Raw genomic sequence first — 26,442 nt, 5'->3', positions numbered from 1 at the left:
AAAAATTCTTGTGCTGATACTTGCCTTTTAGCCTATCAAGACATTGCAGATAGTCACTTGCAAAGACAGATTACAAGGAAATTCCTCAATTGGACAGGTGGATTTTGAAATGTAAACATTTCCTTTACATATATGTTAAGGCCTGAAAAAATTATCTCTGCAACTGAAGGCTTATTAGATAAAATATGCCCTCTCCAAACACATGGGGATTGGAGACTTTTTAAGTTAAGACAGCACAGTCATTTTGGGCTCTGCAATGACAGTGACTGAGTGCAAACAGCATCAGCTCACTGCTCAAAGCCAGGGAGCCATCTGCACTACTGGCCTTTTGTAGCTGACTGATTTTGTTCTGAATGTCCTCAACCCCTTATACAACTGTCCTCGCCAAAATGCTAATGGCCTTAAGTAAGTTATCATCTCTGCACACATCTTTTCAGTCACTGCAATCAGAAGGACTCAACTAGCTCATGACCAACTACAAAAGGCTTTCCCTTTGTAGTCACCTGACAAATGAGTTCCCCAGAAACTGACTTTGGCTATGGCTTCATTCATGCTTGTCTTGGTGAAAACCGGTGCTGTGGTGAGATGTTCTGTCTCAACCGTTTCTAACTTTTCCAGTCACTGTTCACCTGCAAACACGTGTCAATGTATCCCATCTTCTTCTGGGACAGCATTAATGGCATTACACAATAAATAATGCTTTGTCAAAGATAATGCTCACTCTGCTGTGCCCTACAGAGGACCATTCAAAGTCTACTCTTCTCGTTTCCATATGATGGGTATCCAGCAGTAAGAATAAATAAATAAGCAACAGAGTAAGACAATGTTCACGGTGACATGAGCGCACCGGACAACAGGGAGAAAACAGCTAAGACAATAAATAGGGCTGTGTCCCCAAAAGCTACTCATGGGCTGCACATTGTGAATTCATACAATTTCACTTCTTATAAAGTATTATTTAGGGCTTTCCCATCTTTCCAGTATTAAAAACTTTGGTTTGAAATCAAAAGCTATACATAAATAGGCAGTGGGTTAGATGTGGCTTATAATTTGTACCTTTCTGAGGCATATTAAAGAATATTCTTAAAGTAAATATGAATCTATAATACTTTAATTTACTCAGCTTACTGATACTAGTCATTGACAATGTTAGCTATGTGTTACATAAATCCAACAGCTCTTCCTAATAAAACCAAGAAACCTGGGAAAACATCCTCATGGATGAGAAGCATCTAAACGAATTGTTTCATTATGGGGAAACTATCCTACAAATAAGTCCTTCCCCAAACTCAGTGTTATTAGAGGAGACAAGAAGCAGAACCGGAGGAAATAAGTGGTGACAAAAGTTCTAAATAACTACCATAAGATAGAATCCAGAGCAGAATGCTTCTCAGGCCACAGTAAGCCTGGCATGCCCCTCTCAAATGCTGGCAGACACGTTACCAAGTGCAGTGAATCTCTCCCTAGCAAACTTCCAGCTAGATTTCTCACTTGGGAAAGCGAGCTTACAAGGCTCAGACATTTCACAGGGCCACCTGTAGTTACTGGTGCCCACACATTCCCTTCCCACCCCCTCCAGGCTGGCTGCTGAGCCATCAAAGCACTTAGCTGCTGCTCATGTTGGAAAACCTACCCCCCTTTCTCAGAGCTCTGTAACAAGGGACCCAGACTATGCCACATGGGCCAGACTTCACTCTAGAGTCACTAAAATACTATCTTGGATGCTGGGGACCGAACTCTCCTAGAATTGTGCCCTCACCATGCTATTGTCTGTAAATTTGTAATCCTCAGCAATCTATCTCAGTGTCCTTGAACCCGACACCCCAGACCTTTCAAATACATATCACAGTATATTATACTGATTACCTTATGACCTTTCTTCTAACACTTCTGGTGGTCTCTCCAAGGCTTGCTAGTTTCCCCAAACTCTACTGCACAAAATGAACTATGTCCACTGAAGATGCAGGTACTATTTTCAGCTTTTCACAATGTCTTTGTAACTCATTTTTTTAAACAAAAAAAGAAGGAAGGAAGGAAGGAAGGAAGGAAGGAAGGAAGGAAGGAAAAAAGGAAGGAAGGAAAAAAGGAAGGAAGGAAAAAAGGAAGGGAGGGAAGGAGGGAGGGAGGAGGGAGGGAGGGAGGAGAGGGAGGGAGGGAGGAGGGAGGGAGGGAGGGAGGGAGGAGGGAAAGGAGGGAGGAGGGAGGGAGGGGAAAGGAGGGAGGGAGGGGGGAAGGGAGGGGGGAAAAGGAAGGAAGGAAGGAAGGAAGGAAGGAAGGAAGGAAGGAAGGAAGGAAGGAAGGAATGGCTTTCTTCCCTGTCAACTGACATGGGTACTGTGAAGACACATCTGTATATGTGTCTCTGGGCCTCTCAGCTGACAGTCGGAAGAGTTACTTAGTAAATATGTTATAATGAGAACAAGGATCTTTTATACTCTCACTAACTGGGCATTATGGACTCTGGGCCTTTTAAAGATTCTTGGCTTCTTATCTCCCTTTGTATATACCTGGTGATTCCAACATATGAGACTTCCTGCTTGTTTTCATTGTTAACCAGAGAGAGCCCAAGGCTGTGGAGAGACAAGGAGACTTCATGGTCAGCCTGTTCCATTTCTTCTGCCTGGAGAGCTTTGGAAACCAAGGCAACATCATCCGTGAAAAGGAGAACCCTCTGGCGCCCATCAAGGAAGGACACCCAGTGTATCTGGATGTTTGCATCATATGGAAACTGTCCACACTCATCCTGGAGAAAGAAAGACTTTTAGTTAAACCTGAATGGAATTTTCATAGTTAAAACTGAATACAATAACTGGGAATGATTAGAAATGCTTAAAAAGAATGACTATAAGATGGGAAAATCCAGGTCAAATTGACATAAAGCCAGCATTTACATAAAGATAACAGTAACACTTGCCAGGTCTGGGGATATGGCTCAGTGGATAAAGCAGAGCTCTGCAAGCAAGATCTAAAGTTTCGAGCTCTAAAACCCATGTAAAAGCTAAGTGGGGAGGATGTTTACCTATAATCCCAGCACTTGGGAGGCAGAGGCAGAGGATTCTGGGGCAAACTGGATACTTAGACTAGCCATATTGAGAGACCCTGTCTTGACAAAGTGGGAAAAGATTGAGGAAGACCCCAGAAATCAATTTTGGGGTTCTATATGCATAAGCACATGAACTCACACACTCATACATGTGCCAACACCCATATGAGCATATATATATATATATATATATATATATATATATATATATATCCATCAATTTTCCTGCCAGTGACGGCGTAGTGCCTTGGTTTGAGTTTCTAGCTAGTGCTGACAGGGCACTGAGCAGGGCACTGAGTGACCTTTACTCACACCAGTACTGTCTCCAAACTGGAGAGCAGCTTCTGAAAGGAGGCCCCTAAGAGGTCATTGTAAGAAGCTGTGGGGGTGACCCCTAAGTTGCAATGGAAATCCCAGGATGTTTGAGATGCCAGAATCATGGGATATCTGTGAGAAATACTTCCAGGCATGGAGGGGAGCTGCTTCAGAGAGAGGGGCAATGTCTGTTGTTGGCAGCAGAGCTGGCAGGGCAGGGCTGCACAGCCCTCTGGAACTCAGACGATTCCTCCACAAGCCCCAGATGCTGGACACAGAAATGCAGGATTTTACCTGCTCCTTTCTGGGTTCCCTCTTGTTTGAGTGTGATCATTCCATGCTTTGTCCCCATCCCCTCTCTTTAGACTAGGAATACGTACTATACGCCATTGTATGTTGGAAATATGTAACTTCTTCATGATTGTCGGGCAGGGGGTGGGGTGTCACAGTTACGAGATGGCCTGAGTTTCAGAAGAGATAGTACTTATACTTCTAAACAGTGTTGAGGATGTTAAAGACCAGAGGGGCTTGTGAAGGTAGATTGCATGCATTTTACACTTTTAAATAGTCGCAGGATGGGATCAAGGAATGGAAGACTAGTATATAAAAGTTGGTTGGGTGTCGAGTTGACCGGGAGTGAGCCTGTGACTATTTATACTGATTGTCAACTTGACAGGGTCTAGAACCACCTCGGAGACAAATCTTGGGATGGCACCCTTCCAAAGGGAAAACAAGCCGAGTGCCAGCATTCATCTCTCTCTGCTCCCTCACTTCCAATGTAGTGTGGTCAGCAGTTCACCTTCGCAGGACTGATGGACTGTGTTCCCTTGAGCTACAAAGGCCCAAACAATCCTCTTCCTCATTAAAGATGACTTGGCAGTACTTTATCAGAGCAATCAGAAAAACAACTAATACCAATTATTTGCAATATAAAGCACAAGACTAACTTTCTAGAAACATTTCAATTCACTTTTGTCCCATGAAGACTGCACTTCCATATCAAACGGTACCTTTAGGAGATCATGCTCCCCAGTGTTCGACGCATAGCTCCATGTGAGTTTCCTGGTGCCAGTGGGATCTGCCCAGGCAAACAGTCGAGTTTCTCTTGGCAGCAATACGAATTCCTCCTGAGACCCACTGAAATGATTGACCGAGGGAAGATTAGCACACGTTGGCCTTGAGAATCACAAAGGTCTTAGGAACTTGCTTAGTTAATAAAATACAACTCAACCCCAAACAAGTACAACTAACAGTCCTGAAGCCCGGGCAGACAGAATATGGCAATGCAGTAGCACTTCCAGCTTCAACATCTTCTAATTTGGGCCAGGAAGGAACACACAAGAGGAATCCATGAAGGCAAATACTCGGGCCTATCTAAGTTGCTCTATGAAATGGCTGTGAACAGTCAACAGTGTACTTCATTCAGTTCCCAAGGTTCACGTTTTTAACCAAATACAAAAGCTTAGCAATAATACGTACCGCAGAAAGAAAAGGAAACAAGAGTCTGTCCATTCCTACTCGAAGTGTAGTCTGAGGGCCAGCAGCTGTGAAGTCCTGAACCTTATCAACACTAACCCAACAGGATTCTGAGCAAGAGCCCCAAAGACTTCAAAGTGGATCATTAAAGTTGAAGAGGTATTGGTTTATAGAATGCAAACACATCTCAGAGGGGATAAAAAGTAAACCAATTAGGTTCTTATCCTAATTAATGTTTCTCCCTGTGTCCACATCATGAGAATCAAGAAAAAATAAATACAAGGGCCCAGCACCCACATGGTAGCTTACAACTGTCTGCAACTCGTCTTAGGGGATCGATGCCCTCTCGTGGCAGCCAAAGGAACTGCACACATAAAGTGCAGACATCAATGCAGACAAAACACACATACACATAAAATAAAAAAATAAAAACTAAAGAACAAGTAAAACAGAAATCTTCAGTGAATTTTACGTGCATGCACATTTATATACATGTGCTACATATTTGAAAATCTTGAGAATCTTCTCCCCAACACCTCCTTTCTCCTTCCTCCCTCTCTTCCTTTTTTCTTCTCTGTCTCCTCTCTCTTTCTCTCTCTCCCTCTTTCCCTCTCTCCCTCTCTCCCTCTTCCCCCCCTCCTTCCTTCCTCCCCCTCTCTCTCTGTATGTGTGTGTGGTACTGATGATTAAGCTCATGGCTGTACTGGTCAGGCAAGTGCTCTATCACTGAACTATATTCCTGGTCCTATTTGCCATGCATTATTTTCAGACAGGATCTCACCAAGTCACCTGCACTGGCTCTTAACTCGAAATCTTCTTGCCTTAATCTCCTGAAGAGCTAAAATTACAGACCTGAGTAAGCCATGGGCTTGTTTAAAACTATTTTTCACACCCTTAAATAATGACATCATCCAAATGACAACATACGAAGGACAAGAATAATAAGATTCCTATCACCCATAGTATAGATACAGTATCATATCTCCTTTAACTTTTATTGACCCTGCTTCAAACTAGAGATGCATTTACAGGAAGAGGTGCACTTACCATTACCATGTTACAAAGGCAGGGATAATGTTTAATAAATAACTTCACGGTCATTTGTCAGCATTCTGAAATGGGTGTGAAGCCATTTGGCATAAAGACCCATTTAAACTGACTGAGACCATTCATAGCATCTCTTTGTCCCAGGTTCAAAAGGTACATGTAAATTTTGTTGTAGAAACTTAAATGTTTTGGTGAATGAATACCTTGTCAAGACTTGCCAGCATATCAGGAATACATACAACATATTCCTTATCAAAACATCAGGATGTGAAATTCCAATATTTCCCAGAAAGGACTTCTGACCAATGACAGCAAAGTAGAGTTTCTAACCCCCCCCCCCTTTTCTCATACCTCTGTTTATATGTGAGGACGTCCCACTGTGTGTGGTTCATTATCAGGGCAGGTGCAGATCCCTCGTGGTAATCAGAGAAAGTTATGACAGTTGAGTGTTCAGCAGTGTTTATATCCACCAAGATACCTCCATTCTGTCTCAGGGGGGAAAAGCACATTCAATGTACTGGCTGAATCTTAGTTACACATGGAACCATTACAGTTCATTCAGCTGTACAAACTACTTACTTTTTGAAGTTCTTACTGGTTTTGCTTTTTACAAATATAAGTTGGCATTAGACATGCACACAGCAGGACTACAAATAATTACCAGATCTCTACAGCACAGCTTACAGAAATATGTTCAAGCAAGTTTTAAAAGTCAAAGACACGGTGTTTTACAATATGAAGACTTACCAAATCTTCTAAGCTCAGTAAAGTGCCATTGTCTTGTCGGTTGTAAAAGAATGGCTTGGAAGACCTTTCATAGCCCACTACTCTCACACAAAGTTTGCCAGACAAATTTTCAGGCCAAAATGGAATGCACTGAAAACACAAATATAATGCCAGTTTTAAAACTGTGCTGTGACACAAGATACCGCCTTGTTAAGCACAGGTAACCCAGTTTTCAAATCTAAATCTGGATAAAATATCATCACAATTTTTTAAATGCCCTCTACACTTCATAGTAAAAATATTGACAAGTAAGGTGTAGTGGTACACTCAAAAGCTGAAGTGGTAGGATCCCAAGTTCAAGGCAGCCTGGGTTACACAGCAAGAACCTATTAAAAACAAACAAAACACTATTGATATAATAACTATGTAACAAAAGTGCATTCATCAGAATGAAACTCTATTATCCTATACATAGTAGTACCAATTACATGATAAGAAATTTAAGAGCTTATTGATTAAGAATGCCTCCATATCCTGAATCCTTAAAATCTATATTCATCATTGCAATTGCTTTTGTGCCTTGCCAAATTCACTTCATGAACACACAAAGAATTTTTCACAGAATTGTCTTCTTTACACAAGCCAGAAAGCCAAAGGCAGGCATTGGAGAGGTTACCACAGAGCAGACTTCAAGTACAGATCCAGGGGCAGCTGTCACTTTAAGCTTCTGTCTCTATCCATAAAGCAGGAATCTTAGTTCTTAATCTAGCACGGAATGTGGCTCTATTATGAAATACCTGGTAAATTCTGTTTCTGAATCAATATACTACTGTGGCAAACTCACACCAATGATAAGAAGACAAGCCTTTTTACACAGCACATTGGTTCTGTGCACTTCCCATAGCATGTATTTCAACTTTAGTTATATGGGAAAAACTAGAGAATGACTGCGAGCCATCTAGTCATGGCTACTAGTAAACATTACCAATAATTTTCTACTTTTAAACAGGATAAAGATCTTCCAAAGCTGCTGTCATACTTAACACATATATGTATGAGATGGTGTAATAAAGTATCTATGCAATTCACATTTCCATGTCCTGTACATTTTAGGACTCTGTCATATTCTAGGGAAATTTACCTCTGAAGAAGCGACATAGTGCCATTTGTTGGTCGGTATGGAGCCATCAGAGGCAATCTCTCCAACTTCCAGCTCTAAGGAGGACTTGTTTGCAATGGTGCAGAAGGGAGTCAGAGTGACTATTCGTGAGAGGTTGAAACTGCTCATTTTGATGCTAACCCCGACCTGAGGGAGGAAACAAGTTAGCTTGTTCTCATGCTCTTTATTCAGTGTCAAAAATGAAGACATACTTCATATACACATGAACCTTAAAATACCTAAAGTAGGAATTCTTAAATAAAGTAACAAATAAAAGCTGCATTATTCTACCACCGTCTCTGACAGAACAAAGGTCACTAACTCAAAGACAACTGGTAATGACAGACTTGCTGTCTAGTTTTTGTTTAACTTATTAATAATAATCCAAATGTTATTTTTTTATAATTAGTAGGCTCAAATTTTATTGCTTTGTCTGTTACCAATAAAATTAGGATTCTGAAGCAGCTGTAAACTGGTTATATGGCACCACACTACTCAAATTTTCAAAGGAGTCACACTTAAGATTTAAGAAATAATTGGCAGGGTATTTGGAAGGAAGATTTTAGTATATCTTGAATATTAACCAAGTTGCCCACTCCAACGGATTCAACTCCCTGATTAGATTTTGACCAACTGAAATTCTACTCTGATACAGTAGTCAAATCAGCAGACAGTGCTCGACAGAATAATTTGATTTGAGATTTCTGTACACGTTAGGAGCCAGCTTGTTTACTGAAGTTCGGAAAAGTAAATGAAGCCAAAGGCAATAAGGCAGATGCTCTTACCAGGTATTCCATATTGGTGGCAGGGCACTTCACACACCCATAACTTCCCACGGTATCCAATGAAAAACCATTGGACCACGCACTAGTTGAAATTTTTAACTGAACCTACACCAGAGAACACATAACATCATATAAGAAACTTAAAAGATGACATTAATTTTACTTTATAGAAAAAAAATCACTAGACTTCTGGAAATTTCTCTACTATCTTGAAACACAGAAAAATATGATCACAACCATATGGAATGGTTCCAGGCAACCAAAGAATGGGATATCTCTGACCTTCATGCTCACCTCAGCCATGAATGTAATCAATTTAAAAATGTTACCTTGTTTTTTTAAAGGATCACAATACTAAATACTCCAATACTAGATTTATGACAAAGATAAAAAAAATCCCCAAAAGTGTTAGCAAATAAAGGAGAACTTTCACATCACTTAGCAGATAATAAAAGACAGACACTGTGAAAGACTAGAGCTCAGGACACGGCTGTCTTCCTCAGTGAGCACTGAACTCAATGCAGATAAAAGCAAGCACATGCTAAGGATTATGACACCATACACAATACAGTGGGTGAGAAGCCAGTAGGTATCCAGGCCGGCTTTGGCACTTAGAGAGAAGTCCTACAGAAAAGACTTACCTGTGCCCCTGTAGTTAAGCTCACCCCTCCCACCCACCAAGATGATAAAAAACATGAGGACAACCAGAAGTCACACACAGAGGCAATTCCAATGCTATGTGTTGATCCAAACTCTGAACAGTCATCCCCAGACAACAGCATCACCTGGGATTCTGTTATAGACACAGATTCTCAGACTCTGTCAACAAAGACCTTTTACTACAGTAAACCCAGGGACAGGACTCAGCAAGCAATTCCAAAGCCATTTGGGCGACAATAATGTACACTGAAATCTGAGAGCCAGGACTCCAAGCAACATGCCTCAGAAACAGAGTTTCAATGTAAAAAGAAACTCTTCAACACATCAGTGATGAGCAGAGTATCTAAGGATGAACAGCAGATAAGACAAGACTGGGTGGGGGGTGGAGAGACACGACCAATAGAGTAGGAGATATCAGCAATCTGTGTAGAGGGCACGGCATACATAAAAGCCTAGAGTGCTGACCATACTTGGACACTGGGTTAGGAGCACAGTGAGGCCCAAATGACACAGGCCAATTCAACTGCTTCCTGTTTCACATGCCACACCAGCACTGCAACAGTGAATAAAATAAAGCTATTCCACCTGACAGGACTTGAGTAACAGCAGGGATCCTACAGCCCTGAAGAATGGGGAGCCCTGCTTCAGCTGATTGCTGCTGCAAGTTCCTAACATCCAGCTGGACTCTGCAGTCTTTAGAGTCTCCATGGACTTAATTTATACCAAGGGCACCGCACACACAGTTAAACATGCTTTTAGAGTCCCATCTCTAGACTTAGTAGCTTTCCGATTTTAACCTGTTAGAGCATACCTTATTTTTACTAAAAATGTTCTTCTTCTTGAAAGAGAATAAAACAATGTCCCTAAAATCAGCTGGATGTTTCACATGTATCTCCTCAGAGCAATATTGGAGAACACGAGAAGTTTTGTTGATTAGCCAATAAGGACTAAAGACAGACAGCTCCATCCGACAGCCAATTCGTCTGACATGGACTGACAAGTCAACTGTCATCATTTCTGCTGTGTCTGAGGAAAAGCACACGAGGAAGAACTCAGGAAGCGTGTCGCAAATGCGGAAGTGTCCATTCCAGTTCTTGCCCAGGTATTTCACCAGGACTAACTCCATGATCTCGCCACTGATTCGCGAGTGCAGTACATCAGCAGCACTGCCTTCTGCCAGCTCATGGGTTTCTGCAGTTCCCTAAAAACAACCACATAAAACCAAATTTACCCAGCCTCCTTAATAACAAAATCTGTATTTTATACAGTACTAAATATCCCGACCACCAAGTCTAACCATGCTTGGACTTTAGAAGTTCCCAGCAATTACTAAGGACTCCAAAGAAAACACTGTATCACAGCCACAATCGATGTCTTCTGACTATTGGTACGGAAACCACTCTAAGTTCTGAGAAAAACCTATATCTGTACCAAGAATCAAAGACTGGATCTGGGACCCCAACTGTTCCCATCAGAGCTGGATGATAAAACGAGTCACTTCACTGAAAGTGCATCAGTTTCTTCTTCTCTATTCCCACAGCATGGATCATGGCTATTGTGCATACAGAACCAGGAAAGTCATACTGAGCAAGATGGAGCTGCTTTAAAAATTAATGCTAGGGCTGGAGAGATGGCTCAGCAATTAAGAAATGCACTGCTCTTGCAGTGGACCCGAGTTCAGCTCCCAGCACCCACATCCGGTGGCTCACAACCACCTGTAACTCCCAACTCCAAGAAATCAGGCCTTCTTCTAGACTCCTTGGACACTGCACTCACACGTGTACACATACACACTTATAAACAAAAATCAAGTTTTTCAAAAATAGAAACCAGGCTCTCTTATTACAGTCTTCTTTTGCACAGATGCTATTTGGTTCATCTAATTAACTCTTGTCTCTATAACTCAGGAAGGGATTATTGTTTGACAAAGAAAAGGGGTCATTTAGGTTCCAAACACTTCCTAAGGCTGTTAAATTTTAAAACAACATAGAATGTGCAAATTTAATCATATTTATAATATCTCGTGTATCCACGTGGCAGAGAGTGAATTTTATTTTCAGCATAAACTTTAAGGCAAAAATCAGGATGAAATATTTCCATTTGCATTTTTCTCCCCTTTAGGTAATATGACTTAACATAATGAAGAGAACTTTAATTAATGACAAACACAGAAAAAAAAAAAAGCAGGAATTGGGAAGCTGAACTACCTAGGTTTACATCCCAGCTTCACCACTTCTAGCCATAGGACCTTGGATCAGTCATTGATCCCTCTGTGACTCAGAAAAAGGACCAAAAGGTCTGTACCCACTACAGAGGCCACTGTGAGGACTGAAGCGTGTTAATACACAGAAAGGACACAGTAGAAGGCCTAAGTAGCAAAGCTGTGCCAGGCTATAATAAATGCATCTCAAAAACATGAAACACCACCTCAAACTGACACATGAAACAGAATGAGAATTTACTTTGTACAATAATAGTATAATAATAACAAGAATACAAGAAGCATACCTCAAGCAAGTATCTTAGCGAATACGGGAGAAGGTTCCGCAAGGTGAGAGGAGGGTAAAGGTGGATAACGTAGGCTGGGTCCCAGTCTTCCCCGTGGGCACCGATGTAGCTCAGTTCATCAGGCAGGGCGACCGTGTTCACGATGAGTGGTAAGAAGTTGACCTCCACTGAAGGGCACTGCAGCACACACCTGACCTCTGTGCTACGATGAAGCTCTTCCTTCCAGGAAATATACGTGGTAGACTGTGTGTACTGCTGCTCTAAAGAGTTGCCTGCCGGCTGAATGTACAGCTGACATCTACAGAGGGTTCGAGAGAAGGTAAAGAAAAGGACCTCAGGTTCTTCACGATAACTCAGTAAGGTGGGCACTGATATTCTTACAAATGCAGAAACCACTGCCAAGAAAGTTCAGAACATGCCCAAAGTGACAGAGCTGCCCCACAAAGGAAGGACAACTTAAAATATTTTCATTTTCACTATAAAGGCAAGCTAATAAAATATATCTTAAAAAATTACAAAGCATCAAATATCTGATGAAGACTTTATATTGTAAAATCAATAATAACATATGTATTTCTGCTCAAAAGAATGAACTCTTATGTGTTCTAAAAAATGGCTGTTGCATGGCTAGGACAGTAAAAACGTGAAGCTGCTCTCCCTAAAATATACAGATCTGATTCATAAAACTGAGAATATACAAATTTGTTTTCTTTTATAACATCTGTTTATTTTATACTTAACAGCCCACATTAATTGTGCAAATTAGCAGGCTTCACTATGCTATTTCCACACACCCTATGCTAACTGTGCACACTCTCCCTTCTGTACTCTACCCCAACACCCCCAAGATCCTAAATTTTCCTCGAGGTGCTGCCCATCCATCCCCAGCTCTGATGATCACCATCCTATTTGGAAGCTTAATATCCACAGATATGCGCACCTATAGGAATCCAAAGGGACGTGGAATTCCTCCTCAGGTCTGGCTATTCCGATGCGCTCCAATAGCTTAACATTCTTGACAAATTTGTAGATGATAAATGCTATCGAGAAGTGGTTTTTAATCTGTTGGAATGGACACATAAATGTTTTTTTTTTTAAGTGATAAGTTAAAAAGAAAGCATTCGCAGTGCACAGATTTACTGTAGATCTAAAAAGCTTCAACTTAATATTGGAAGGTATTTCTGTGGGCTAACAATAATATTTTAGGTCTTTTAAGTGTTATATGTAAACACTAAACTAAAGTGACAGTTGCAAGTTGACATTGCCACATCATCTAAATATTACGTGTACATTGTTAGTCTTTGCCAACATTAAAGATGCACCACTCTTGAAGATTTCTGCCATTCGTTCTCCATTACAATCTCCCATTAATACACCATGTGACAAAGAAGTGAACAAAGCCATGGAGTTCTTTTCCTGACTGCCCTGTGATGTGAGCTACAACTAACAATGACCTAAGAGGTAACAGGGTCCAAACTATAAATTAGATCCAATCTGTATGTATGTATTAGGCAGGGAGAAATGTTCTTACACTGACACATACAATAAGCCTGTAGTAATGCTGGAAAGACGAAAAGGTTTGCTACAACCATAAAAGTAGAAAGGAAAATGTTTATACAGATTAAAGTATCTTTCTTTTTTATATGAGAGTAGGAACATTCCAAACACCTCACACACATCTGAAAAATACAACCTCAAGTGTTGATATACTAAGAGAACAGAAGGCTATCCTATTTGATAATCAACCATAATTACAGTATCTCAGTTCCAAATCCCTAAAAGAACATAATAATGTTTAGATGTTTAAGTGTTCCAAATCTCTAAAGGAACATAAGGTTGCTTATGGGTTTGTGGGCAGCAAAGTCGGACTTGAAAAATAAATAAATAAAACTGCTTCTCAAGCCATTTAAAACAAAGCACAGTAACAGAGCCAGGTAGGAGCAGAAGCTGCTTCCCTTAACCATTTATTTCTAAATAATCAGAGGTGCTTGGGCAGTTTTACTGCTCCTCTCAAACCCAGCTAAATGAGTGAATTCTGTCTGGCACATCCAAAGGGACACAGGTTGCCACAGCATTACCTGCAGAGGTGAGCGGAGAGTGATGACCTTATTCCCTTCTGTTGCATCAATCTGCACCAGCACAGAATCAGAACGGCTGGCACCAGGATTCCGTACATTATACAATCGCCGGCCAGGCCTGGCAACAGGGACACTGCCCACTTCTGTATAGCCATATGGTACTAAATCAGAGCACAGGGGAAGAAAATTACAAATATTCATGTTTTAATAATAACCAATCCTGGACCTAGAGGGATGGCTCAGAAGTTAAGAACACTTGTTGCTCTTGCAGAAGACCTGAGTTCAATTCCCAGCACCCATATGGCACATCACAACCATCTATAATACCAGTTCTAGGAAATCTCTTCTGGCCTCCAAGGGCACCAGGCACATATATGGTACACAGACATAGATGTAAGCATAACACTCATAAAATAAATAAATAACTTAAGCAATATAATAACATCATGATAATAACAAGGGTAAGCTTGCTCATCATTAGAAAATGTTTTTCTAATATTCTGAGATTAAAAAAGACAAACAACTAATAATATAAAACTTTTACTACAAAAATGAGGGGTTGAATATACTAGATACAAATAAAATCCAACCTATTTTTTTCTAGTCTCTCAACTAGGTAACAATCCCCTTGTCTTTGTAATGATTTCATTACCATCAATATTTTAGACTTCTGACTATGACCACTTTTCTCCCTTAACTGAATGCTCACCCTTTTTGAAACATAATACTTACTATTTCGGGCACAGTAATAATCAAGTTTTATAGGATAGAAGACACAGAAAGTGCAGCATACCAAAGGTCAGCGTGAAGAAGGAACTCTCCTGCCTGCTCAGAATCGACAACTTTCCTTGACGTGAAGGTTCCAGGCTGGCATATTCTAGTTCCAAATGCTGACCAGCGTCCACATCATAAATGTCACTCTTCTCCAGGGAACCCATCAACCTGAGGTTACTATTGGACTGCACCTTAATGGGAACACCTAGGGCATTTTTGACTGTAAAAGGAGCCCTGTCTTTTAGAGAGTAGTCAAAAGTAGAAGCTGCTCCCTCCGAGAAACCCTGCAAAAGAATGCAGCACAGTGAAATCCCAGAAGTATACTTTTTATGAGCATTTTACCATGGCAACATGTTTTCTGAAATTTATTTTAATAACAACAACAACAACAACAAAAATCCATACATGTTTCATTCTAAGATCCTACATTAAATGTTCCAAATCAGAATCACACATACTTTGGCTAAATTGTTGAAAACATTAAGACAGCTTTTGGATATTGTGATATTCATCGTAGCTTCTGAAGAAATATGAACTGCCATTTGTGACTCAGGAATAAAATCATCCCCCGGCATCAAACTTTTATCCTGGATCGGGTTCTTCTTCACCTAGGAAGATAAACACCATACTTGAGTCATCTGCCAAATAACCAATGGTAGCTTTTAAAAGCTCAACATTGAGGGATTTAGCTGAACTGTTTAGTTTACACTATGGCTCCTCAAGAACTCATATTCAGCCATATACAGCATCCCTGTGATTCTGAGAAGATCAGTAGCCTTCTCTCCACACTTAGGCCATGGACAAGGAAATGCTCAACATGATGCTGAGAACGAAGCATGAAGACTCCTTGCATTGCTAGGCAAGCTCATCATGCGTGATGGGTTCTAATTTCCTCAGCAAATGAGGGTGAGTCCAAAGTCTAACTGGTTCTGGCTACAGGTGTCCTCTGGAAATAAGATGATTTTTCTTACTACTATTTTGGTAAGTAATGTGGTAAGCTTTTGGATTCAATTTATTTGCAAATAACATTCACATTTTCACTCCAATAGCATTTCAAAACCTTTGTTAAATATTCTCTTTCAGTCTCATTGTGCCAGACAGAGGCATACCAGATACTGTCTCTGCTTTAGTTAAGAGGAGTAGGGATACAAGGTAAACTAGTGGTCATCTCTAAAAAAGAATTTGCTATAGCAGTTTCTATATATGAGACCCCTCCATCAGTGACCACAGCAAGGCAGTTGGTGATGATCTGTTAATAGCACACATCTCACATTCCTGCATATCTAGAAAATCATACATTGACATCAAGGATTCTGAAATACTAAGAAATGTCAAAACCAGAGAGTTTATAATAAAATTAATTCTCAAATTGGGGGGCTCATCCCTAAAACTCACTGGAGAATTAAAAAGGTTCCATTCATGAGTTTTATCTACCAATATGGAGTATATTAGAAATGAAAACTGAGAACACTTTTAATACTTAAAACTAAAAATTATGTTTCAACATTTTAATGGAAAAACCATCTTAAAAATGTAAAGATGAAGTGAGGCTTTGGCAAGTGTTTTGAATGCCTGTGGTAAGAGATGAATTCTCACTTCTGTTACATATTCAGCCTGCTGAACTTCCATATTCAGTCTTTCAAAAGCTGTACATTCATGAGTAACAGGAATAACGATTATATATGATGTTGTATTATTATTGTGAAAGGAGTTATCACCTCAAGAACTTTTTAAGGGGTTTCACAGACCCTGAACCAAATCTTGGAAATCACTGAACTAAAATCTACTAAGGACGACACTTGGCATCATGCTGTGCAAAGCACTGGTTTCCTTACATTAAGCTTTAAGCTCCATGGTTTCTTCCCCTCCACTCTTTCAATCAGTGGCTCCCAGACAGCATGAGTTTCATTATAATAGTGAACCTGAAAAAGTGAGGTGCAGAATTTCAATTACTTGGTTGTTCAACATTAATCATATAATTACGTAATCAGTAGAAAAAGTATATTAAGTATATTAAGCTGTTTTATATCAAAAGCCATTTTAAAACCCCACCTAAAGAAATACAAAATGCAATGTAGTTCCCCCTTTCTAATACTCTACTGTCACAAGACATTCATTAAGAACAATTATCACATGTAATTCTACACCATCACATTAAATATTAGACTATGCTATCTGTTCCCATGGAGACTTGCTACAGTCATGCATCTTACTTCTGCAATGGTACTTTACAGCTGTGCTGGAGATGTCAATGTGGCCATACCTCTAGTGTCATATCAGCAGCAGCAGCCATTAGAGAAGTCCAGTTTTTAATATTTCCAGAAAACTTAGACTCTGCCAATAAGAGAGGCACAGTGCGATGACCAAGGCCACATTCTAAGGTGACTTGAACTGACTCCACAGCAACTACACAGTTTTCCTCTATCGGTGGATGTTCAAAGTCTCTGAAATTTTCTGTTACTTCTGTTGCTGTGTCAACACCAAGAAACCAAGAGTTATAGTCAGTAATAGATTTGATGCCCCAGAGATTGTCCATCTCCTTAGTGGTGTCTTTCGATTCATCTTCTTTGGCCTTTGGAGTCATAGCTGCCAGGATTGTCATCACAGTATTAAGGATTATAGGTGAGATCTTTAAAAAGGAAAGCAGAAAAAATATTTAGAATAGATTTCTTTCCAAATGAGAATTAAAACACATGACTTCAAAAGTTAAAATTAAATAACTTAAATTTAAATATATTAAGTTCTGAACAAAGGAACCTTTAGCCAAAGATATGTTTGAGAGGCACCAACCTTAATTACAAACTCTTTAACCATGATATTTATGTTTTGTTTTCCTGAAGCCCATGTGCACTTTTCCATAAACAGAGAGCAGGGTTGTAACACCTAGAAACAGAAAAGTGAGAGTCACATTTCCTCAGTAAAGGATCCACTGTGGACCATACCTTGTAAGAACTATCCCAGCTTTACTACAAGCAAAGTCACATTAGCTGAGGCTCTTGGTGTCACTCCTACACCAAAACAAAACTGGCACAGTTCAAGGACTCAAGTAGCTCTGAAAAAGACCTTCATTCCAAATCCAAAAAAGAAGGAATGGTGATGTGGGTTTACCATCCTAAAATATTCCCTTCTTGCTAAAACACCTTTTAAATGATGCCCTGCATAATATGTACCTTTGAGGTAACTATAAACGTGAGCTAACACCTAGGGTGCACTGAGTACATGAAATTTCATGCAGACTAATGGGTTATGAATATCACAGATGGTCCTTCTGTGAACAAATATCAACCCTTCAAACTTGATGACTGAACTATGAAGCCTGGAATCCTACATATATTATTAAAGATATAAAGTAGCTTTGCCTCTTAATGAATGAGGCCATGACAACGGCAAAACTATGGTGGTTTTTAATTAGAACCTGTCTTCAATGAAGTAACTGATACCAGTTTTCTGTGACATGTAAAAGATGACATGTTGAAGAATAATTCATAATCAGGCACAGACATTTAGGCTTCACTTCTCTGTGCTCATAATATAAGCTCAAAAATTCTTCAAATTTAAAACAATGCTGCAAATGAGTCAGGCAATGTAAGACTCTCTTAGCATAAAGTTATAGATATGACACTAAAAATAATTGGTATAAGTAAGGTAGGTGACTAAAATCACAAATTTCAATAATGATGCAAAGCATAATTTAACTTTTAACAACAGAATACAACCCTTTCTTTTAGTCACATGACTCCAATTAAATTTTTTTCATGCCAAGATTATTTTCTCATTCACTCATTGGTTGTACTACAGAGAACAAGTAGAAAGCTGGAACAAAACACTGGGTCCTGATAAAATTCAAAATCTATCCAATAGAAATGCAATAATAAAAAGAATTCATCTGGAGGCAACCTACTTCTGTCACTGGTGGCCATGGCTAAGCCTCCTAACACTGTCCAACCTCACATTCTGTAAAGCCCAAGTCTGTGAGGTCCAGCAGAGCTCTCCCTAGCTTCACCTCCAATGTCCATGGTCTTTCTCACCGTGGTGATGCTCTTCCCTCTCCTTTCTCTCAAGAAGGGGCAGGCAAGCACTTTCAGATCTCTCACAGAAGCTTCCATCATCTGCTCGAGTTTGGACGTTGACAGAGAGAGGTTACACTGGAATGAGGCTGTCAAAGCAGGAGCGTCAGCCCTTGTCAGGTTAGCAACAAACACCACTTCTGGGTCTGTGATCATGGCCTTCAAGGTCATATTTGGCCTCACAGAGTCATCTGAAAAAACACCAGGGGCAGAAAAAATTTAATGTAAATCTTCACAACAGGTCATCTATCCATTGCTGATTCTATATTTAAAACAAAATGCAATTAGTTATCTAGCTGATGGTGGTCATTGCTACTTGGCACCTTTAGAAATGATATGGTTTGGGTGGTTCCTGGGGACAGAATGTACGTGTGTGCACATATAAACAAGCACAGAATGTGTTAAGTAGTGCTGCAGGGACAAGCAGCAGAAAACAGAGCTGTGAGGAAAAGAATCAGATGACAGAGACTAACCCCTGTCACTAGCTCACTGCAGTTTCACCCAAAAGACTATTCTCCATGCCATATGACCTATGGTATGAACTTTTAGACATGAACATGGCATTATCAGGTATGACCATTATTCAAAACATCACAGCAAATGGGAAAATATATTCCAATCTTGCCAATGCATACTCAGTTTGTGACTTTGCCAGGTTTTACATTAGAGGAAACAAAATAAACACAACACCTGACCTTAAAACAATGTAAAATTTAACATAGAAAATCATCAATATACTTGATAAAGCTGAGATATAGAAACTTAGAAACTAGCAAGTGGAAATGATTTCCACCATTCTCCAACGCCAGGCATTCCAAGTCTTCCTGGGAACTAAAGGGGGCTCTGGGTCAGTCATGCTGTGTTCTTTCCTGTCCTCACCTCCTCCTTCTAGCTTGTCTGCTGCCCTTCAGTGCACTGTAATTCTTCCAAGTATTTTGTTTGAATAAATGACTCCCTTTTATAAAACAGAGAGCCACTGGTCAACTGCCTGTGTTTCTGAATGAAGAAAACTCTGATTGAAATCAGAACAATTCCCATACTATCACAGAATATATCTATTTTACCTCATTTAAAAACATTTACTTACTGGAGTGTTACAAAGAATGTGTTTAAATCAAAAAGTCTAACTTTACTTCCTCAAATTCTCCACCTTTGAGTTCTGTTTCTAATTATTGGTAAAATGCAAGTCTCTTCATGCAGGACAGATGGGTAAGTTCTCCTAACCTTTTTCCATCTTGACTCTCCCCACAGCAGTCTGTCTTGATGGAATCTGTATTTCTTTTGTTATGTTTTCTGGACTCTGAGGCATAGCTTTGATGAAGAAGTCAGCCACAGTCATCAGAAACTCCACGCTGGCACACACGTATAGTTTGTCAAGAACGGCATCAATCTGACTTCCATTTTTATCTTGTCTATAACTTATATCAATCATAGAACTGTTGCTATCTTGGTCATTCTTTTTGTCAATCATCCTGAAAAAACAAGCCATACCATTCATTATTTTACTCCTTTATCTCCTGCTAAGATAACAAAGGAATGAAAATTTCCCCTTGCATTTTAATCATCTTTCTTTCACCCTTCAGTTTCTAATCTGAATAGAAAATACAAAGGTGTTAATTGGAACATAATCACCCAATTTGCAACCAAGACATGGCTGCCTAATCTCCAAAGAAAGATTCCTGTGATCAAGCAATTATGGAATATTCTGTAATTATAATGCAATACCAGAGAAACTGATGTTGCCGGAAATGATCCCGGGCAATTAGCAATGCATGAATGCAGTCCCTCAAAATACAACACAACCTTTTATATTCTACTAAATAAAAACTCCCTGAAATATTTTATCTATATAATTTAATTACCATATAGAATTTATTCCCATAGTGCTCCATGCAAACCAAATCAACAAATGTTTATCAGTATCTACAATGATGGTTCCTAGACATCCTCACATGTGCTGGAGAGACTAAGGCTACCAAACAAGGTGATTTCATCAATCAATCTATCACTATTGCCTAAAGAGATGTGGACAGCTACCCTGGCCATGAAATTTGTAACTAGAAAAGCTGGCTGCATGATAGCACACTTCCCTTGCTTGTTCTTTTCTCCGAAAAAAACACAGGGTTCAGAAGAATCCAGTAAGTAGATAATGCTGTCTAAGTTTAAATAGCAACACAGTCTTTCACACACAAAAAAGTACAAAATATGACACATCTCATTCCATGAGAAAGTAATAAAAACACAATTAAGTTACTTGATTACATATATTTCCATATTTCATACCATACTGCTACAAGTTAATCTTTCAAAATGGGTTGATAAAGTGACTATGCTACAGAGTACACTCTTACTAAGACTGAAATTCTGCAGAATTGTTTTGAAAGACAAAGTAAACAAGGAAAAAAGGATGCACAAATTTAAGGATTTTTAAAAGTAATAGTTCTGCCTACTGGCAATAATCTGGAAAAAACACATTAGCAACCCATGTGGATGTAGCCATTAGAACTCTTAAGTCCTCTAGTTCTTATTGTTAAGATGGCATTTGGCTTTATTAATGAATTCCCCTTTCATTTAAACTGTGAAGCAGAAGGTTCAGAGAGGACCATTATGCCTCCTCACCACTCAATTCTGAAAATATGACCAAACGACAGACTCTGCTTGGATCCCCACCTCCCTGACATCCACCTGAAACCCTGTACGGCAAACCCTGATCTGACAAACCTGGATGTTGCTCTCTCAATTCCTTCTCGGAGATCATCAAGAGTGCATGTCTTCAGTTTAAGGCTGATATCCACAGATCCATCCTTGAACATCTTCCCCGCAGAAGCCATCAAGTGTAGTCTGAGCTCACCAAGACGGAAACTGTCATTATGAAATGAAAGACTGGACTCCTATTGAAGCAAAGGAAGAAGTGATTTTTAAATACCACACAAGTACACTTAAGCAAATTTCATAATTCAAAGCTTGAATGCAAAGCAACTCACAATGTTTCTAAGTGCTCAATCACATAAATGGAACTGAGTACTATGAACACAGGTGAGTACATGGGTGCACTCATGTATCTGTGTGTACCCTTGGCACACTGGTCACTACTCAACATGTTCACTAATTTCAGACAGTACAGTGACAGCAAGGAGGTGAAAATGATAGTATAACTGGCAAAGAGAATGCTTTTATCTTATAAACACAGACATAAACTACAAACTTGTAGATTTGACAGACATGACCTGTTACACAGCTGCAATACACAGACATTTCCAATCAATCTGTAATGCAGACTGTCTGTAATAGGTGGTTTTTAGATAGGGCAAGGCGCAGGTACTATAATGTTGAATGTTTCTAAGCAAAATAAAAAGCTCCAAGTGGCTCCACGAAAATCACTAAGGGCACAAACTGTACCACTGCCTAGTACATATAAAAGAAGCCACTGCACTAAAAGTGTGAGCTAAGATGAGTCACAAATAAAACAGTGAGAAGTAACAGGGGGAAAAATGTAAAAAAAAAAAAAAAAATAAGAATATGCACCAAAAGAAAAGTGACAGTATGAAGTGTCTAAATGAGTAAGGTTAAGAAAGAAGCGGAGACAGCAGCAGCAGTTGAAGGCTGGAGATCAACAGACACCTGCCCTTCAGCGAAATGAAGAGTGTGTAGAACTTGCACTTTCAGTAAAGGCAGTTGTTGAGATGTGCACAAACACCAAACATTAGAACTTCTGGCAGTTCATTGCACAAATGACAGATATTATCATAAAGCTCAACTGGAGGAATGTATGAATATTGTATAATTCCAGAAAATGGCAAATAGCATATGAAATGCATATGAACACAGACTTAAACAGACTTAGACTGTGGGTATTATATGACATGTTATGGGCATTAACATATGATATAACTAATTTATAAAATAAAAATATTTATTACAACATACTACACAGTACAAATGGATTTCTAAAGTACTTTTGACCTATTATATGCATGCTTATTTTTACTGACTGAGGCATGATCATAAAAGGCTCCAATGACAGTATTATTCTTCTTAAATAGTGATGACTACTGATGCATAAAATTAAACATATGGACAGTCAGTCATATAGAAAATTCCTCTATTAGTGATGGATAAAATGCATTTTGGTACTGTGTTACTGGAAAGAGGAAAACCCTGAACACCTTCCCTTGGCCTGGTAAGATTAAAAACTTAGGGTGAAAGGCTGAGCGTATGGAGCCATGCACGTTTTTCAGGCTAAACAGTGTTTGTAGATGCACTGAATTTTATTAATAGTTATAACAAAAAATGCCAACATACAAAACTGAATATTCTCAAGAGCAAAGGATTTATCTCTAGCAACAACAACAACAACAACAACAACAATGTACTACTTAACTGGTGGCTGTCACTGTTGTACAGGATGATGGACAGAGAGTCAAAGTGAAAGTCAAATTGAAGAGTGACAGTCTGATCCACGGAGGGCATCGGGTCTATCAAATCTTGTTCTGATGGTTCAAACATGAATAAGAAAAAATGCACAGCTCTTAAGTAGGTACATGATTTTAAACATTTTAAAGCTGGGGAGATAAATTATTATTCTAAATTTATAAAATACTTTCTATCATATTTAACTCATCATACAATTAATAAAAATGTCAATGACTGATCACTATACAGTTAGTAAAGGGAAAAATGGCAGGTAGACTATAGGAAAAAAAGATGACTTTTTGAAATGTCCCTTTAAAGTAAGGCTAGTTGCTGTAGTTTGTTACCACAGCATGTTTTTCCTAACCACTTGGTCATCCTTAGACATTATGAAACTGAACATATAGTGAAGTCAAACACTGCCTAGACTGGGTCGCTGGCAAAATATCTTTTGCAGGACAGAACACTTTCCAGAGAGAGCTGGAGTGTATGGTGACTAAGAGAAGACTTGATCACTAGCAGAGCTGGAGTTCATTTTGAAAGGAAAGCCCTTGGAATACTGACATGAAGGGACCCCAGAAGTAATTTCAATTTCCTTCCCATTTTCAGACAGATAGAATATGCAGTGTTCTGATAAAGCAAGTCTACATCCTTCTTGAGACTCGGGGTCCTTCTTTAGGAAAATTACGAAAATCAAGGCTTTGCCAGGCTGGAAAACCCTGGGGCTTTTGCTCCATGTCTTCAGAAAATAATTTTTGTTCCAACATTCATTTTATTTGCAGTTTGCATCTGAACACATTAACCATAAAGTGAGAACCAGAAACACAAATCTGATCACAGCTAAATAAAGCAAGACCATTCATCACCAATGTTTGTTCATCTCCACAGTGTCCTGTCTATTAACAGCAGCCTACTTATCTAGCATTTATCTAAACACAATGCAAACCCAAACTCAAAGGATGACTCTGGTCTCAGCTATTTAAACCAAAAGCCTTTTCACACTCTTAGAATTCAAAAGCATGCCCAGCCTAATTGCAGAAGTAATGTTGCTACCATAACAGTAATTACTAAGGGCAGCTTCATCAGCTTCATCAGTAAAGCACAAGGAGCAGCTCATGGGAGCAAAGGGTCCTTTATCTTGCTTTAGTCATGGAAATGTCACCTATTGACTGTCTCATACAAACATCTACTATCCACATCAATGACATTAAATAATGAACTATGCAAAGCAGGGCACAGTAGGGCACACCTGTAACTCCAGAACCCAGGGATTAAATCAGCAGAACCATCACAGGTTTGAGGCCAGCATAGCCTACAAAGTGAGAGTGTTCCTCAAAAACAATTAGAAAAGAAAGAAAAATAACTGAAACTATATCCCGAGTACCACTTAAAATGGCTGAATTTAAAGGGCCACAGTGCTCTTAAAATGTTTAATTGTAATAGCCTAGAAGTTTCCTGACACAGTTCAGAGCATCACTCTTCACTAAACCAGGTATAGAGCTATTACTACAAGAGAGTACCTTCCTTCCTCATGATTCAGTCAACACATCATGGCTATTTTCTCTACATTGTTCTGACATCTTACCAGACTACCAGCCTGCTTTGTGTTTCCTCTCAACGTAGAGACCACCTCAGTACCTGGTGAATTCAGCAAATATAGTTGCCACAATCCAAGGGCAAATACTCACTATGGAGGCAAGAACAACTGGCTCTCCCTTGTCATAGGTAATGCATACACCCTCCTCTGGGAGCTTCAATAGGAGCCCCAACTCCAGCAGACCTTCCATAGTAAACACTAAAAATACGAAATCCTTTCACAGCGCTGTGCTGAAGAGCTAACACAACACTGTATAATGCTGTTAATTTTTCAATACCAACACATAACTCTCATTGGCTTTTACCTTTAAGGTGGTCAGGCCCACTCCGAGTATCTCTCTTCACTCTTGCAGCTTCCTGTGCCGACTGGGTAGGGCTTGGCTGTGAAGAAGCTTCCCCAAGGTTTTCAAGCAAAATTTTCATTAAAACTGTTAAATCATCTTGACTGAGAGCAACCTGAAAAATCACCAATAATTTGTTTACATGATGAATGAAAAAATATTGTGCCTTTATAGCCTCATAAATTAATGGTTCATCTATTTGAGAGAGAGAGAACACAGCATCAGAGAAACAATTTGCTTCATCTAGGATGACACATGCCTCAAGTGCCTTTGGAACCCAATCCCCTTCCTGCCTGACCTGAGACCACACCACCCCCTTCCTCAGCCTCACTCCAGTCTCCACTCTGCCCATCTCTCATCTCTTCCAGCACTAGCTCCTTTGCTATCACTTACTTCCCTGTAAGTTCAGTACAGGGAGTTGCTCAATTTCTGGACTCTATCAGAACTCTTGCTCTGTATCAATGTTCTCAGTACACACACAAATGGATATACACAAAACATCTGTTCAGCTTAACAAAAACACCACGTCTTGCAATGACAGCTAACCCAACTACCAAGTACTTTCTAAGCCATCATGCATACCAGGAAAGCAGCATCTCCCTTTTTACCTTACAAAAGGGCATGTGAGGTTAAAAACTAATGGATAAAAATCTCTTGAGACAGATCTGTATCAGCTCTATTCCTTTAAGCTGTGTGTGAGCCAACTTACTCAGCTTCTTTAATGCAAGTCTTTTTTATCATTAGGTCATGAAAAACATCTTACAGTGGAGAGCTGAATAACATGAAGCAGCCAGACTGAAGGAAACTTCCACTGTCTATTAAGATCCATTAACTCAGGCTTTGTTTTGAAGCTTCTCATCCTTCCCCTTGTGCAGCACCTCCCCCCCCCACACACACACACACATCAGTTCTCCAAGCTTGTATAAGCGCTTGCAATTAACTTCACACAAAACACATCCATGCATCTTCTTCAAGCTCTGTCTAGCTTCCTGCCTATATGATGATGTGGGAACATGAAGCACCAGGTAATAGCCAAGGACATCTTGCTTATCCCAAACCCAGTCTTCTGGTAACAGGTGTGATATCAACTTTAAAACTTCCTACTTGTGATGTCATCCTGGGCACCAGCTAACTAGAAAAACTTCATCACCTATTAGGTGGATCTTCCATACCTCTGGAGCACAATGCCGAGAGTGTGGCCCCCTGGTTTCTAATAGTTTATGTGATCGCCTAGAAACATGTTGCTGGGGTCATCCATGATATACTTCCTGATTTCACCCTTCAACCTCAGAAACCTAGACAGGCCCAAACTATGCCATTAAAAATACTACTGCCTCCCAAATAAATGTATATGCCTACTCAAATAACTATTTCTAAATAAAAGAGGCTCCCAATACAAGTGTCAAGCTGTTGTATTTTAATACATGCAAATCATGCATCAATAAAACATCCCTAAA

The 26,442-nt window shown here is 39.6% G+C and overlaps 1 protein-coding gene across 2 annotated transcripts in view; it reads right to left on the bottom strand.

Annotated features, from left to right (window-relative positions):
• Window positions 1-26,442, bottom strand: part of Vps13c (vacuolar protein sorting 13 homolog C) — a 164,516-nt gene that overhangs the window by 29,299 nt on the left and 108,775 nt on the right. For both annotated transcript variants that reach the window (XM_027411258.2, XM_035443791.1), the window contains exons 46-65: window positions 24,950-25,100; window positions 23,019-23,128; window positions 21,360-21,529; window positions 19,863-20,110; window positions 18,600-18,829; window positions 17,362-17,454; window positions 16,835-17,200; window positions 16,407-16,493; window positions 15,030-15,179; window positions 14,591-14,855; window positions 13,798-13,958; window positions 12,660-12,781; window positions 11,720-12,017; window positions 10,023-10,412; window positions 8,552-8,656; window positions 7,749-7,913; window positions 6,629-6,757; window positions 6,233-6,366; window positions 4,369-4,495; window positions 2,508-2,743 (exon numbers count right to left, since the gene is read on the bottom strand). In XM_027411258.2, the coding sequence (XP_027267059.1) occupies window positions 2,508-2,743; window positions 4,369-4,495; window positions 6,233-6,366; window positions 6,629-6,757; window positions 7,749-7,913; window positions 8,552-8,656; window positions 10,023-10,412; window positions 11,720-12,017; window positions 12,660-12,781; window positions 13,798-13,958; window positions 14,591-14,855; window positions 15,030-15,179; window positions 16,407-16,493; window positions 16,835-17,200; window positions 17,362-17,454; window positions 18,600-18,829; window positions 19,863-20,110; window positions 21,360-21,529; window positions 23,019-23,128; window positions 24,950-25,100 (3,737 nt within the window). The remainder of the gene's footprint in view (window positions 1-2,507; window positions 2,744-4,368; window positions 4,496-6,232; window positions 6,367-6,628; window positions 6,758-7,748; window positions 7,914-8,551; window positions 8,657-10,022; window positions 10,413-11,719; window positions 12,018-12,659; window positions 12,782-13,797; window positions 13,959-14,590; window positions 14,856-15,029; window positions 15,180-16,406; window positions 16,494-16,834; window positions 17,201-17,361; window positions 17,455-18,599; window positions 18,830-19,862; window positions 20,111-21,359; window positions 21,530-23,018; window positions 23,129-24,949; window positions 25,101-26,442) is intronic.

Source organism: Cricetulus griseus, chromosome 4, assembly GCF_003668045.3.
Source record: "Cricetulus griseus strain 17A/GY chromosome 4, alternate assembly CriGri-PICRH-1.0, whole genome shotgun sequence".
Taxonomy (NCBI): domain Eukaryota; kingdom Metazoa; phylum Chordata; class Mammalia; order Rodentia; family Cricetidae; genus Cricetulus; species Cricetulus griseus.
The sequence above is the reverse complement of the archived record's forward strand: the minus strand, read 5'-3'. Positions and strand labels throughout refer to the sequence as shown.